Source organism: Pteropus alecto, unplaced genomic scaffold (genome assembly GCF_000325575.1).
Source record: "Pteropus alecto unplaced genomic scaffold, ASM32557v1 scaffold75, whole genome shotgun sequence".
NCBI lineage: Eukaryota > Metazoa > Chordata > Mammalia > Chiroptera > Pteropodidae > Pteropus > Pteropus alecto.
In genome coordinates, this window is record NW_006440638.1 from 21,266,791 (window position 1) to 21,283,407 (window position 16,617).

The 16,617-nt window shown below is 33.5% G+C and overlaps 1 protein-coding gene across 1 annotated transcript in view; it reads left to right on the forward strand.

Annotated features, from left to right (window-relative positions):
- DNAH12 (dynein axonemal heavy chain 12) overlaps window positions 1-16,617 on the forward strand; it is a 200,616-nt gene that overhangs the window by 89,386 nt on the left and 94,613 nt on the right. Inside the window, 6 exon segments of the mRNA XM_025050737.1 lie at window positions 1,092-1,275; window positions 1,409-1,549; window positions 4,949-5,032; window positions 5,541-5,729; window positions 13,807-13,926; window positions 16,376-16,564. Of these exon segments, the coding sequence (XP_024906505.1) occupies window positions 1,092-1,275; window positions 1,409-1,549; window positions 4,949-5,032; window positions 5,541-5,729; window positions 13,807-13,926; window positions 16,376-16,564 (907 nt within the window).

Sequence of the window (16,617 nt, forward strand, 5' to 3'; positions counted from 1 at the left end):
TGAACCGCTGGACTCCTTCTCTTTGCTTTCATTCTTGCTTGCAAATTGCTTATTTTTTCTGGGCTGCCTTTTTTCCCTGTAGTTCCTTGTTAAATGCAGCCATCGACTGTCATTATATACTAATAATATTCTGTTTACTATCTTATTTCCCTAAAACTACAATTTCATTAGGTATATTATCTGTCTTCCAGTTCATCTCAAATTCACCAATGTTTCATCATTGCATAACATTAATTGCCAATCTTTTAGCCTCTGATAACAGTTAATTTGCCGCTCATGACCTGACCTCTAAGCCAATGCCACACATTTTAGTCTTTTTTATTATAGCTAGAATACCTTCCCTACTTCTAGGTATGAATTTCTGTCAGTAAGGATGGGCTAGGATATTCTGTAGAAACAGTCAACACCCAAATCTTAGTGACTTAAAACACAAAGGATTATTTCTCATTCATACTGTGTTAATCATAGGTTAACAGAGAGGTTCTGCTAATCATAATTATTCAGGGTTCCTGGCTGTTGGAGCAGCCACCATCTCAACATCATGGGTCATAGCTAGAGGGAAAACAGTCCTGTAAGGTCCATCTCTGGCAATTATTTATCTCCTGCTAGGAAGTAACACCCATCATTTCCAGTTATTACTCCTTAGTCACCTATTATTTCCACAAGAGAGTGAGGAATCCTACTAGATGCAGGAGAAAGGAGATTCAGAAGTTATTTGGCAAGAGTACTAATAATTACTACAGCAAGTGAAGACATGAGGAAAAAGAATCCTTGCCCTCTCTTTAGAAGGACCAAGTAACTTAAAAAAAATTTAGGAGTATACAATCGTTAAGTTTTCATTTTCATTTGGATATTTTAAATTATATTCTCTTTTATAGATAATGATATTAATGTAGAGAATTTGATTTAGAGATCAACCAGTTTAGAAGTTAAGTGTATTTTCCTCACATCTAAAAAAAAAGTCATATAATTTTAAAAATTATATGTAGTAGTTATCATATGGTAAAATTTTATATACCAGAATATAGAAAAATAATTTACTATTATTTTTTTAAGAATCTCACTTTTTAATTACTACTTTTCCTTGATAGTTTTATGTTAGTAGGAGAGCCTTTTGCTGCTAAGACAAAAGTTCTGCATATGCTGGCTGATACTCTAACTCTTATGAATGAACGTGGCTATGGAGAGGAAGAAAAGGTCATTTATAGGACTGTAAACCCCAAGTCTATTACTATGGGCCAACTTTTTGGACAGTTTGACCCAGTGTCTCATGAGGTAATCTACAGTATAAACATTCTCAACTCATATTGACAATGTACATTAAACCAAGAAATTTAAAATGTTTTCAGATTATCACTTTGTAGTTTTATAAAGGAAACTTTCCAACTCTTCTGTTTTTCCTCTTCAGTGGACTGATGGTATTGTGGCTAACACTTTTAGAGAATTTGCCTTATCAGAAACACCTGACCGGAAATGGGTTGTATTTGATGGTCCCATAGACACTTTGTGGATAGAGAGCATGAACACAGTATTGGATGATAATAAAAAGGTAACTCATCATGACTAAAAGCAAAACAGATGCACAATATGAATATACCTAACACTACTGAACTGTATGTAAACTTAAAAATGATTAATTTTTTAAATTTAATGTTATATGTTTTTTACCACAATTAAAAAGAACACAAAGCAGATGTAAATATGCTTAGCAATGTTACATATTCAAAAACTAATTGACTAGGACAGTATATATGAAATAAAAGATGCAGCAATTTGAATAAGTTTATAAATTATCTTTTCAATGAAAACTATGCTGTAGTAAATCCTTTACTTAATTTTTTTATAGAATAAAAGTATGTTGTATTAAAATCACTCTGTTAGCAGGAAGGCATAGTAATGTAAAAGGTGATAAAGAGTTGTAAAGTGACTCTAGACCTGTGGTTTCCAGAACTTTAAATTAATATTCTAGGGAAAAATACAAGGGCCTTATTATTCTTGAAACTATTGAATGCTTCAGTGCTCATATGTGGTACATTACCTTAGAAGCTGTGATATATTCAAAAGAATTAGAAAATGGAAGGCTTCTAGTATTTATTTTGTTTTCATTGAGAGGTACCATACATAAAGTATAAAATGTTCACTAACTAGAGTCCATGATTTTTTTTATAGAAGTGTGCACTCTAAGTAAAGATGCACTCTACAAGGTTCATTCACCCAACTAGTATAACTCAGGGGCAATCATTATTCTGACTTCTGCTGTGGTAAATTAGCTTTGCTGTTTCTTAAACTTCATGTAAATGGAATTATACTCTTTAGTGTTTTCCTTCTTTTGGTCAATATAGTATCAGTGATGTTCATGTTCCATTTTATTTATTTATGTATTCTTTTTATGTCTGTATTAGTATTCTACTGTATGACTATACCATGATTTACTTTCGTATTTATATAAAGTAACTACACCACTAAATAAGCAAATTAATTTAATTAGCATTCAAACATATCCTTCAGTCCTTTATCATAGGTGGTTGGTCGTTTATTCATATTCTTTCTTTTATACATTTAGCCTCATTGAGCAAAAGCAGGGGGAAGTAAACAGACAAGAATTAGTGATGATTCAGAAAAGAGAGGTTAAAAGAGAGGTTAGTCTCAGGACTCATAATCAGGTAGAAGGATTGTCTTATGAAGGATAAGAGGGAGTAAGGAAAGGATAGATATAGATACAGGTGAATGTATGGATTTGATAGAAATTTGAAGGCAAATCCTTTTAATTATTTATTTTTTCTTTGTAAAATGGTAAGCCCTGGTTGTTTGTACACTTGAGGAGAAAGGTGAAGATTGAAATTAGCCATTTGGAAAATGAGAAAGAGAACTATCTATGTAGGAAAATATGAAACATAGTAAAGTATTACTGAGAACTTGAACGAATGGAAGACTATGAATTAGTAGTAGTAGTGCCAAGGTCTGCCTTTGTTTCTTTAACAGTCTAAGCAGTTTGAGTGTAGGTGTAGATAATGTTGCTAGATTGGAAATATAGAAAGACTTTAAAGATATGCATGAGAATGGTAGAAGTGCTAGACCGTAGAACAGAAGCTACTTAATAATAGAGGAAGTGAAAACAATAGGGATATGAAAATGAAGATAAGTGTAGTAGGAGTCAATGAGTGAGCAAGCTGAATGGGTAGGAGTCCATGGGCAGAGACTGGGATGCTTGGATTTAGTATTTCAGAATTGTGTAGTGTTCCAGGAGAGCAGGTCCCAGATATATAAAGTGGATGGCTAGAGTGGAGTAGGGGGAAAGTAAGTGAAGACAAGGTGATTAAGGATCCAAGGTTTATGAGATTCTCCTCATAAGAACTGGATCAGGCCAAAGTTATAGTAAAAAGATATTGAGCCAAATACCAAAGGCTTTAGATAACAAGGGGAATGATTGGGTGCTGGTGAATGATAGCAGCAAGGGAGGGTTGTCAGAAGAGGAAAGGTTGTACTGGAGAGTGGAGTAAAAGTATTTGAGAAACAGCATGAGAGTGTGAGGAGAAAGCTGACTCCACTTCCTAAATTTATTGCAAGTACAAGAACATTTGCTGAAATAATCTGGCAGAAAATTAAAAGTATTCTAGACCGGCACTGTCGAATATAACTTTCTACAATGACATAGATATCTGCACTGTCCAATAAAGTAGGTGCTAGTCACATGCGGCTTATTGAGCATTTTCTCAAATATCAAGCATTTGAAATTGTGGCTTAGTGCAACGGAAGAACCGATTTTAAATTTTCTTTAGCTTTAATTAGTTAAAGTTCAATATGAATAGCAACATATGATTACTGGTTTGCATATTGGACAGTCCAGGTCTAGATCATTTATCTATTTTACAGATAAGAAACAGATCCAGAAATGTTAAATGCCACATTGTTGACATATAACTAGAGAGGGGCAAAACTGAGACTACAGTGGTGATCGTGGAAGTGGATAAGAAACATGAAAAATAAATAAATAGGAAAATTTAAAGGACTTAGTAATGAAATTAATTTGGAATATCAACAATTAATAATAATTATTAAAAGTTAACAATAATTCCAAAGTTAGAAGTCAATGAGATTGAGAAGAAAGGATGGCTTTAATAATAATGGACAAGAAAGAAGTTTGGCAGAAAGGAAGCAGTTGATGAAATCAATTTTTACATATTTGATCAAAAAGGAATGTTTTAGATTAAAAGAGACCAAGGAGGCATAGCAAAAACAATATCATGGTCATCAATGGAATTTTGGGTTGAATAAATCAGTTCAAAAGATGTTTCTGGTACAACTGAGGAAATCTGAATATTACCTGAGTTGATATTAGATGATATTAAGGAATTATTGATAATTTTATTAGATGTGATCATATTATTGTGGTTATATAGAAAAGTCCTTATTTTTTAAATGAATATTGATTGATGTGTTTGCATGTGAAATGCCATTATAGGTGTAATGCCCTTTAAAATATTTTTTTTAAAAAGATGAAGCAAATATGGCAAAATGTTAACATTGGGAAAATTTAGAAGATGGGTATATAAATATTCATTTTTTTTATTTTTCTCTTATTAATATAAAAGATCTGACAACTTTATGAAATCAGGAATATTTCTTAATTTTTGTAATAACAAGAATTGAGATTTGTATAGGATTTTATAGTTTTTGCAGTATGTTAGATAGTCTCCTTCTCCCTAACTCTATGAGAGAGAAATTATCCCTGTTTATAAATGAAGAGGCTGAGACTCAAGGATGTTATGTATTTGCTCACCTAGTAAGAAATTGGTAGAGCTAGACCTAGAATTATGATTTTCTGGCTGACATTCTAATACTTTTTACATCATATCACAGGATATACACTATCTTATCAATAGAATAAATTTTTATCTGAGAAGTTTGAGAATTTTTTACATAAACATTTGAAAATAATTGCTTTTAGCTTTGCCTTATGAGTGGAGAAATCATTCAAATGTCCCCTCAAATGAGCCTCATCTTTGAAGCAATGGACCTTTCCCAAGCCTCTGTAAGTTCATAATTTTACGTAAGTAGTTTGTTTATTGGTTTGTTCATTTATTCATTCATTAAGTCAGTAAGTATTTTTTTTATTATATCTCAGAAGATGAGTTAGGCACTAGGAATACAAAGATGAGTAAGGCACAGCGTCTGCTTGTTTAAGGAGAATGAGAAGGATACTAATAAATAATCTCAATATAGAGCTACCTGTCAGTGCTATGAGAATATGGGGGTGGGGGGTGAGTGCGCTAGAGGGGAATGGGTAGAGGAGGGATAAGAATTCCCCAGGAAGATTGGTTGGGGCTGTTCATCTCAAATCATAAGATATAAAGACCTGAAGCCATGACATCCTTGGGGAACTGTGACTGCAAATAGTTTCATGTAATGTATGTGAGGCTGTGGAGGAAGAGAGGAGCCAGATCACAAAGGGCCTTTTAAGTCATGCAAAGAAGTAGTGAAAAACTGCCAGGTACTACTGGTATAAAAGCAACATTAGACAATTTGTCTTTTTTCTCTAGCCTGCCACTGTGAGCCGCTGTGGCATGATTTATTTGGAACCCTCACAATTAGGATGGGAACCCCTTGTGTCTTCATGGCTGAGTTCACTAAAAGGACCTCTACAGGAAGAAGAACATCAGGCTCTGCTGAGAGGACTTTTTGATTGGTTAATACAGCCAACTTTAAAGCTTCGTAAGAAAAAATGCAAGGTAGCACTATAATTCTCTGAGCCACTCAAGTTTCTTTAGTTTTTATTCAGCTTGACTAAGTCTAAAGTCACAATGGTAAGATAAATAACTTAAATCAGTTTCTCCTTAGACATTTAATGTTCATTTTTAAAAACATTGAAATGTTTATTGTGACATTCAATGATTCACATTCAGTTGTAAGAATAGAAATCCCATGTACATTTCACCTAATTTCCCCCAATGGTAACATTTTACAAGGCTATATTATAATGTCTTAAGAAAGATATTGACATTGATACTATCTACTGATCTTATTCAGATTCCCCTAGTTATACTTGTACTCAGGTATATATGTGTGTGTTTATCCCTCTGGGTTTTATTTTTTTAATTTTAAGAAATAAAAATTATACATATGTAATGTACAACATGATGATTTGATATACATACACATAGTGAAATGATTAGTACAGTCAAGCTAATTAATGTATAATCTCCTTAAATAGTTACCATATTTTTTGTGTATGTGTGTAGTGAGAGCACCTGAAATCTACTCTTAGCCAATTTCCAAAACCTATAGTCATCATGCTGTACATTAAATCTCTAGACTTATTTATCATACATAAACACAATTTTATACCCTGTGTCCAAGGTCTCCCTGTTCCCTTCATCTTTCCACCCCTGGTAATCACTTTTACTCTCTGGTTTTATGTATTCAACTTTTAGATTCTGTATGTAAGTGAGATCATGCAGTTTATTCCTTTCTGTGTCTAGCTTATTTCACTTATCATAACATCTCGAGGTTAATCCATGTTGTTGCAAATGCTAGGATCTTCTTTTTAAAGGCTGAATAATATTCCATTACATATTCCATAATTTCTTCATTTATTCATCTATCAAGAGACACTTAGTTTGTTTTCATATATTGGCTTTTGTGAATAATGCTGCAATGAACATGGGAGTGCAGATATCTCTTTGAGGTACTGATTTCATTTCCTTTGGTTATATACCTTGAAGAGGGGTTGCTGGATCATATGGTAGTTCTATTTTTAGTTTTAGTTTCTTAAGACTCCTCCATATTGTTTTTCACAATGGCCGCACCAATTTATATTCCCACTAATAGTGCACGAAGGTTTTCTTTTCTCTGTAGCCTCACTAACACTTACCATCTTTTGTCTTTTTGATAATAACTATCCTAACAGGTGTGAGGTCATATCTCATTGTGGTTTTGATTTGCATTTCCCTGATGATTAGTAATGTTGCGTGCCTTTTCATATACCTCTTGGCCATTGTATTTCTTCTTTGGAAAAAAATATCTATTCAGGTCCTTAACCTGTTTTAAATTGCATTGATGGTTTTTTTGCTATTGAATTATATGAAATTCTTATATCTTTTGGATATTAACCTGTTATCAGATATATGGTTTGCAAATAATTTCTCTCAATCCATAGGTTGCCTTTTCATTTTGTTGATTGTTTCCTTTGCTGTGCTTCTACTGTGCTTTTAGTTTGATGTAGTCCTACTTGTTAATTTTTACTTTTGTTACCTGATCTTTTAGTGTCATATTCAAAAAATCATTTCTAAGGCCAATGTCAAGGAGATTTTTTCCTATTTTTTTTCTAGGGGTTTTGCAATTCCAGATTTTTACATATAAGTTGTTAACCTATTTTGGATTGATTTTTGTGTGTGGTATAAAATAACGGTCAAATTTCACTCTTTCATATGTGGGTATTAGTTTTTTCTTGGCACCCTTGTCAAAGATCAGTTGACTGTTATGTGTTTGGGTCCATTTCTGGGCTTTCTATTCTGTTCATTGGTTTATATGTCTGTTTTTATGTCAGTACCATATTGTTTTGATTTTTTAATTACTAGGGTGGTCCCCCTCTTATCCACAGGGGATGTCTTCCAAGACCCCCAGTGGATGCCTGAAATCATAGATCATGCTGAACCATATATATATACTATATTTTTTTCCTGTACATAAATACCTTTTCAGGAAGCACTTTATGGCTGCTCTTTGGCATACCTGATTGCCAGCATCACTACTTTTGTCCTTTGGGGCCATTATGAAGTAAAGATTACTTGAACACAAGGACTGCAATACTGTAATAGTTGATCTGATAACCTACATGGCTAGTAAGTGACTAATGGGCAGTGGCACATACATCATGGATACACTGGACAAAGGGATGATGCACGTCCTGGTAGGGACAGAGTGGGATGTTGCAAGATTTCATCACAGTACTCAGAATGGTGCACGATTTAAAAATTACAAATTGTTTATTTCTGGAATTTTTCATTTAATATTTTTGAATCATGGTTGACCACGGGTACCCGAAACTGGGATAAATGAAATTGTAGATAAGAGGAGACTACTGTATAATTTGAAATCAAGAAATGTGATGCCTTCAAATCTTCTTCTTTCTCAAGATTATTTTGGCAATTGGTGATATTATATGGTTCCATGCAGACTTTATAATTCTTTTTTCTATATTTGTGAAAAATGCTATTGTGGGGATTGCATTAAATCTACAGATGGCTTTGGATAGTATGGACATTTTAACAATGTTAATTCTCTCAATCCATGAACATGGATATCTTTCCATTTATTTGTGTCTTCTTTCTTTCATTAAGTTTCTTGTGTACAGATCTTTCACTTCCTATGGTAAATTTATTCTTAAGCATTTTATTCTTTTGATGCTATTATAAATGAGATTGCTTTCTTGATTTCCTTTTCAGTTAGATCATTGTTGGTGTAAAGAAATGCAACTGATTTTTTAAATAATATTTTTTACTTTTCAATTATAGTTGGCATACAATATTATATTAGTTTTAGGTGTACAACATAGTGGTTGGACATCTATAAAACTCATGAAGTGATCACCCCAATAAATTTAGTACTCATCTGACACTGTACATAGTTATTACAATATTATTAACTATATTCTTTATGCTATACTTTACATTACCAGGACTATTTTGTAACTAACAATTCGTACTTCTTAATCTCTTTCCCCTTTTCACTCATCACCCCAAAACCCCTCCCATCTGGTAACCCTCAAAATGTTCTTTTTATCTTTGTGTTTATTTGTTTTATTTGTTTATTTTGTTCTTTAGATTCCACATGTAAGTGAAATCACATGGTTTTTGTCTTTCTATATCTGACTTACTCCACTCAGTACAGACCTTCTAGGTCCATCCATGTTGTTGCAGATGTAAAGATTTCATTCTTTTATTTATCTATTTTTATGGCTGAGTGATATTCCATTTTGCATAAGTACTATCTCTTTTTTATCTATTCATCCATTGATGGACACCCAGTTTGCCTGCATATCTTGGTTATTGTAAATAATGCTGCAATGAATATGTGGATGCACATATTCCTTCAAAGTAGTGTTTTGGGTTTCTTTAGAAAATACCTAGAAGTGGGATAACTGAGTCTTTCTTTGCCTCTTGTTATAGCCTTTGCTTTAAAGACTATTTTGTCTAGTATAAGTATTGCTACCCTAGATTTTTTTTTCATTTCCATTTTCATGAAATATCTTTTACATCCCTTTACTTTCAGTCTATGTGTGTCTTTCAATTTGAAGTTGATCTCTTGTAGGCAGCATGTGTAAGGGTCTTGTTTTCTTGTCCATTCAGCCACCAATGTCTTTTGATTGGAGCATTCAATGCATTCACATTTAAAGTAATTGTTGTTAGGTATGTAGTTATTGCCATTTTATTACTAATATTTTCTTTTTCTTATTGTTAAAGAAGTTCCTTTAACAATTCTCATAATCCTCTTTTAGTGGTGATAAACTCTATTACCTTTTCCTTGTCTGGGAAGGTCTTTATCTGTCCTTTAATTCTAAATGATAGCTTTGCAGGGTAGAGTAATCTTGGTGGTAGGTCCTTGCTTTTCATCATTTTGAGTATTTCCTGCCAGTCCCTCTGGCCTGCAAAATTTCTGTTGAGAAATCATCTAACAGTCTATGGGACCTCTCTTGTAGGTAACCAACTTCCTTTCTCTTGCTGCTTTTAAGATTCTCTCTTTGTCTTCAACTTTTCGCATTTTAATTACAATGTGTCTTGGTGTGGGCCTTTTTGGGTTCATCTTGTTTGGGACTTTCTGAGCTTCCTGGGCTTGTATGTCTGTTTCCTTTGCCAGGCTAGGGAAGTTTTTCGTCATTATTTCTTCAAATAGACTTTCAATTCCTTAGTCTCTTTCTTCTTCTGGTACCCCTATGATGTGAATGTTAGTATGCTTGATGTTGTCCCAGAGGCCCTTAATCTATTCTCATTTTGGATTCTTCTTTTCTGTTTACTGTTCTGATTTGGTAGTTTCTGCTACCTCACCTTTAAAATCGCTGATTCAATTCTGCTTCATCTAATCTACTGTTGATTCCATCTAATGTATTCTTCATTTTAGTTATTGTATTTTTATTTCTGATTGGTTCTTTTTTTGTTTTCTATCTCCATTTTTGTTTCCCATCTCTTCGTTGAGCATCCTTACTGAGATCATCGAGCATCCTTATAACCAGTGTTTAAAACTCTGCATCTGGTAGATTTCTTGTCTCCATTTTGTTTAGTTCTTTTTTTGCAGATAGCTTTGGGTAGTATGGACATTTTAACAATGTTAATTTTTCTGGAGCTTTGTTATGTTCTTTCATTTGAGGCATGTTTCTTTGTCTCTCCATTTTGGCTGCTGCCCTGTGTTTTTATGTATTAAAGCTGCTATGTCTCCCAGTCTTGGTAAAGTGGTCTTATGTAGTAGGTATCCTGTGGGGCCCAGTGGCAGAGTCTCCTTGGCCACCTGAGCCGGATGCTCCAGGTGTGTCCCTTGTGTGGGTTGTATGTCCCTCCTATTGTAGTTGACCCTTTGTTGCTGTTTGCACATTAGTGGAAGGAATTGACCCTCAGGCTGATTGGTTGTGAGGACTGGCTGTGACTAAAACCATTCTAGTAACATACAACTTTGGATTTATACTGCTTAAGTTATACCTGAATAACCCAGAAGTAAATTTTATTCCCTCTAAACGCTGAATAAAACTATAGTAACTATCCCAGACAAGAAAAAGCTGAAAGAGTTCATAACCACAAAACTAGTTTTATAAGAAATGTTAAAGGGACATTTTTTAAGAAGAAAAAAATAATAATAAGAAAATATCTCAAAGAAAAAATTCTCACTGACAAAGGCAAATTAATACATAATAAAAGCAGTGGATAAACCAACACTAAAGTAGTACAAAGGTTAAAAGGCAGAAGTAGGAAGATCACGTGTAAGTACAATAGTAAATTAAGGGATACACACAAACACACAAAAGAAGTACAAAATAATGACAAAACCATAAACATGGAGGGGATGAGTAAAAGTAGTGATTTTAGAATGTGTTTGAACTTTTGTTACCATCAACTGAAAATAGACTGCTGTAAACATAGCTTAGTATATATGAAGCACATGGTAATAAACTAAAAATCTATAAGGAATATACGACAAATAAAGAGAAAGGAATTTACACATAATACTACAGAAATTTATCAACACACAAGAGAATAAGAGAATAAGAAAGTCATAAAGAAGCCGTACAAAAACAATCTGAAAACAATAAAATAACAACTATATACCTATTAATAATTACTTTAAATTTAAATAGATTAACTGCTCCAATCAAAAGATGACTGGATAAAGAAAATTTAGTACATATATACAAGGGACTATTACTTGGCCATAAAAAAGTATGCAATCTTACCATTTGCAACAACGAGGATGGACCCGGAGGATGTTATGCTAAGTGAAAGACTTTAGACAAAGAAAGACAAAATCTGTAAAATTTCACTTATATGTGGAATCTAAAAAACAAATACTTGATCTTAGCTAAAAGGCCGAGAAGCAATAAAAAATAAATAAAACAGAAACAAACTCATAGATAAAGAGAACAAACTGATGGTTGCCAGATGGGAGAGGGTTGGAAATATGGATGAAAAAGGTGAAGAGATTAGTACAAATTGGCAGTTCCAAAATCATCATGGGGATATAAAGTACAGCTTATGGAATATAACCAATAATATTGTAATAACTTTCTATGGTGTCGGGTGGGTACAGGACTTATTGGGGGCATTACTTTGTAAGTTATAAATGGCTAACCACTATACTGTACACCTAAAGCTAATATTATATTGAATGTCAATTGAAAAAAACTTTAAAAAACTATAGTGACTGAAGCTTTCAAATTTCTAATTATTTTCTGTATTTTAAAAGTGTTTTAAATATGTGCCTTTAAAAACTCACATGTATATTTTGTATTTTATGAGAAAATTTTGTATGTTGTATTAGTTTCCTAGAACTGTCATAACAATTACTACAAACTTGGTGGCTTAAAGCAGCAGAAATTTATTCTGTTATAGTTCTGGGGCTAGAAGTCTAAAATTGAGATGTTGGTGGGGCCATGCTTCCTCTGGAAGCTGTAAAGGAGAATCTTTTCTTACCTCTTCTAGCTTATTTTGGCTCTTGGTATTCCATAGTTTGTGGCCGTATAACTCTATTTTCTTCTACATTTTGTGTCTCTTCAATGTGTGACTCTTAATAAAGATTTAAGGCCTTGGATTTAGGGTCTTTCAGATAACCAGAATGATCTCATCTTGAGATCCTTAACTTAATTACATCTTCAAAGACTCTTTTTGCAAATAAGATCACACTTATGGGTCCTTGGGATTAGGACATGCACGTGTGTCTCTTTGAGGACCACTATTCAACTCACCACACACATATGCATTAGTTACTTACATATAAATAAATACATTGATATAGTGAAGGCAAGAGTATTCAGTAGATTTTATTATTTCAAAATATTATTTCAAAGATAAGAAAAATATTCTGCACAAAAGGGAAAAGAGAACATTTTCAACTTATAAAGATTCTGTACATTGTCTTCATAGGGAAAATAAACAGATAAAGTCATTTTTTATTTTTTCATTTTAAAGCTCCAGTACTAAATGTTATAAATAATACAAAATATGCTCCATTTTTCTGATGAGTGATGGATTTTCTTTTCAGAATTCATTCCCATATTTTTCACATTCAGTTAGTCCCCAGGATCTATAGATTTTTCTCCATTCTGACTTTTGTATCTGTCCTCGCCTCTCCATCTGGATTTCTCTGTTTAGCCTCAGTTCTGACCTGCATAATTTCTTCCCTGAATCAGTACAGTAGAGCTACTCTGGTTCAATCTATATCCTGCTACCAGAATGAAGGTTCTAAAATACAAATTCATTCCTTTTATTCTCCTACTTAAAATCCTCCATTGTACCCCTCTTCCCTTAGCATGAGATTCTTAATACAGCCTATAAGCCTTTCAGGATCTGATCCCTGTCTGCTTCTCAGGCCTTCTTTCTTGCCATTCCTCTTTGACACCCTATTTTCCCATTCTATAGAATCCCCTTAATTCTCTGCGCTTACGTCTCCATTTCTGTGTGTATGTAGTTTCTCCTGCCTTTAACATCCTTCCCTTCTACACTTGGGGAACTCACATTTTCCCCCCAAATTCAACTCAGCTGTTATTTATCTGGGATGTCTTTCTTTATTCATTCCTCTCCCATTTCTCTCCTTGTCCTCCTCCCTGGGTCTGGGTTAATTGTTTATCCCAACTACTCTAGTACCCTTGCCCCACCCTGAGACTTCCTCTGCCTTGTCAGTATTACCCTGTATTGTTTTTGTCTATTTAATTTCAATATCACTGCTTTTCAGAGATTGTATATTTTATGTCCATATCTCCTAGCTTGGTATGTAAGAATAGTATGTTTTTCGTAAGCATTTGTTGAATATATAAACGAATGAATGGCTGTTAGAGACTTTATTTCTGCTATCCCTAGAATATTGTTTATTCTCTTTCAGACTTAATTTTAATCTCTCAGAGAATTCAGAATGTTATGTACTGTATAATATAATACACTGAACCAAAATATTTGAGATGTTTTTATCATGCATACAATTTAAATTCTCTAAGTGTTTATAAAGACTTTATGAAAACCATGTACACGTTCTCAGTTTTTTAAATAAAATGTTTATCTTCTTTTATTTTTCAAATAAGACGAAAGAAAAGTATGTTTTTTCACTTTGCAGGAACTGATTCCTACAAGTAATAGCAATGTGGTTGTATCTCTCACACGCCTCTTTGAAGTACTACTCTGTGACGTGTTAGAAGGTGATCCTACAAGCAAGCACATTCGTGTTTGGATTATGGTTTGTTTTATACTTAATATGGTTTTTAATTACAGAATAAAATATACCTCTGGCAAATGATACTTGTACTGAGAAAGACATTGTAAAATCCCGAGCTGTTTTATGGTGAGCACTGAAAAAATAACTGAAGACATTAAAATTGCCCTGACTTGGTAGTCTGATTTAAAAAACACTTTAAAGAAAGTAAAATATGTCAGAATGAACCAAATATACCCTGTTATTTGTGAAAGAACATAATTTGATAAACAATATAGTGACTTAATCCAATAGAGACTTTAGGTGAATTGATTTTTTCTTAATATTAAGCCAGGATGTAGCCTGCAAGAAGCCGGCTACAAAAGACAAGGAGCAGGCATCCAACTAGCTGGGTGGAGCACTGCTGGCAGAATCCATAGAGCACATGCATAAGGAGGAGTCAGTGGCCCAGATTAGCTAATGTCTGGAAGTAAGTCAGAGAAGGCCAGAGGACATAACTCTGAGGGCTCCAAAGGAAAGAGGTGTTTTGTTCTCTTTCTGGCGTATATTACTTTCTCACCCACCACCTTATTCCTTAATGCCTTGATCTCCTCTACTCAGTCTACCTTCTTTTCTACTCTACGGAAATAGCAGTTCCCTCCTATTGTTTCCCCTTCACCTTGTTGCCATAGAAAATCTACCTCAGATACCTCATATTTCAGGGTTCCTTGCTAACCATAATCTCTTTCTTTCCACCTCCCTTTTCTCCTTTATTTCCCTCCATTTTAGAAGAAATTGAAGACATGTTTGAAGTATGATTTATTTATATCCCTTTTTCTCCCTAAGTTTGAAACTGCCTTTCTCAGAACTAGTTTTCAATATTCTTCCATACATATCATTGGTAACTTTTTATAAAATAAAAATATCCTAGGAATAATTTACCTATGTAACCTTCATGTTATATATTTTCTGAAAATTTACATTCTGTTGGTAAACCTATACTCACCAAATTGTTTAAACAGTTTAAATCATTTTTAGACTAATATAGATCAACACGTAGTTGAAAATTTTCTCTTAAACTATAACTTACAGATTTATAAACTAGATAAGGCATATGACTAGAGTAAAATTCAAAAGGCAAAAGTAGATTTTCCATCCATACCAGTCCCCCAGCCACCTTCAAGGCGGCTATTACCTATGCCTAGATAATTTGCTATCTAGGTATTTAATGCATACTCTCTTTATATGTATATATTTTTAATACATTTTAGCATACCGTGCATACTTATTTGCATGTTTTCTCACAAAATATCTTGGAGATCATTTCATAACATTAGAGTTATCTTCTTTTTCGACAGCTGCATGTATTCTAGTGTATGTAGAATAGCCCAATTAAGCAGATTCCTCTTGAGGAACATTTGGGTTGCTTCTGATCATTTACTATCACAAACAATACTGCAGTGAATTTTCTTGTATATAAGCCCCTAAAAGAGAAATTCCTAGGTCATTTGTCATAAGTGTTTTATTTTTATTTTTTATTTATTTTTTAATTAAAATGATTAGGGTGATGTTGGTTAATAAAATAAAATATGTTTTCAAGTGTACAATTCAACAATATGTCATATGTATATTGCATTGTGTGTTCACTACCCAAAGTTAAATTTCCTTTTGTCACCAAATATTTGATCCCTTTTACCCTTATCTGCCTTCCCCCTCGCCCACTTCCCTCTGGTAACCTCTAATCCACTGTTCATGTCCATGAGTCTCTGTCATGTTTGTTTGTTGCTTTCAGTTTGTATCCCACATATGAGTGAAATCATATGGTTTTCAACTTTTTCTGTCTGATTTATTTTGGTTAGCATGATAATCTCAAGATCCATCCATGTTGTAATAAATGGCAGTATTTCATCTTTTTTTATGGCTGAATAATATTCCAGGAATATATGTACCACATCTTTCTCCAATTATCTACCACCTCACACCTGCTAGAATGGCTATCACCAACAGGACAAGTAATAACAAATGTTGGAGAGGTAGTAAGGAGAAAGGAACCTTCAGACACTTCTGGTGGGAAAGTAAATTGGTACAGCCAGTATGGAAAACAGTATGGAGTCCTCAAAAAACTAAGAGTAGAATTACTATATGACCCAGCAATCCCTTCTCTGGGTATTTACCCTCTCCCTAAAAAAAATTAAAAACATTTATCTGTAAAGATATATGCACCTCAATGATCATAGCAGCATTATTCATGGTAGCCAGGACATGGAAGCAACCTAAGTGTCCTATGATAGGCATAGGTGTTTTAAAATTAGATAGCTTTTGCCAGAGAAATGATACTATGTGATTTAGCTGTGCTCCAATCCACTTAATTCATAGATCTGACCTTTTCCAAGTAGGTTAACCAGTCATTAATATGTTAGATCTTAATTAATTTGTTAAAAATTTCTTTTAAATAATTAGTTTAAATTAACTTTTTTTTTTTTTTAACCAACAGGCTTGCTTTATGTTTTCTTTGATTTGGTCAATTGGAGGAAGTTGTGATACCAGTGGTCGTCTTGTTTTTGATACATTCCTACGATTAATCGTTTTGGGAAAAGATGAAAACAACCCAATTCCTAACTCTGTGGGTAAATGGGAATGCCACTTTGATGAAAAAGGCCTGGTCTATGATTACATGTATGAGGTATGATATAAAATGATTCTAATGATAAGCTGTAAACCACAAAGTCTTATATA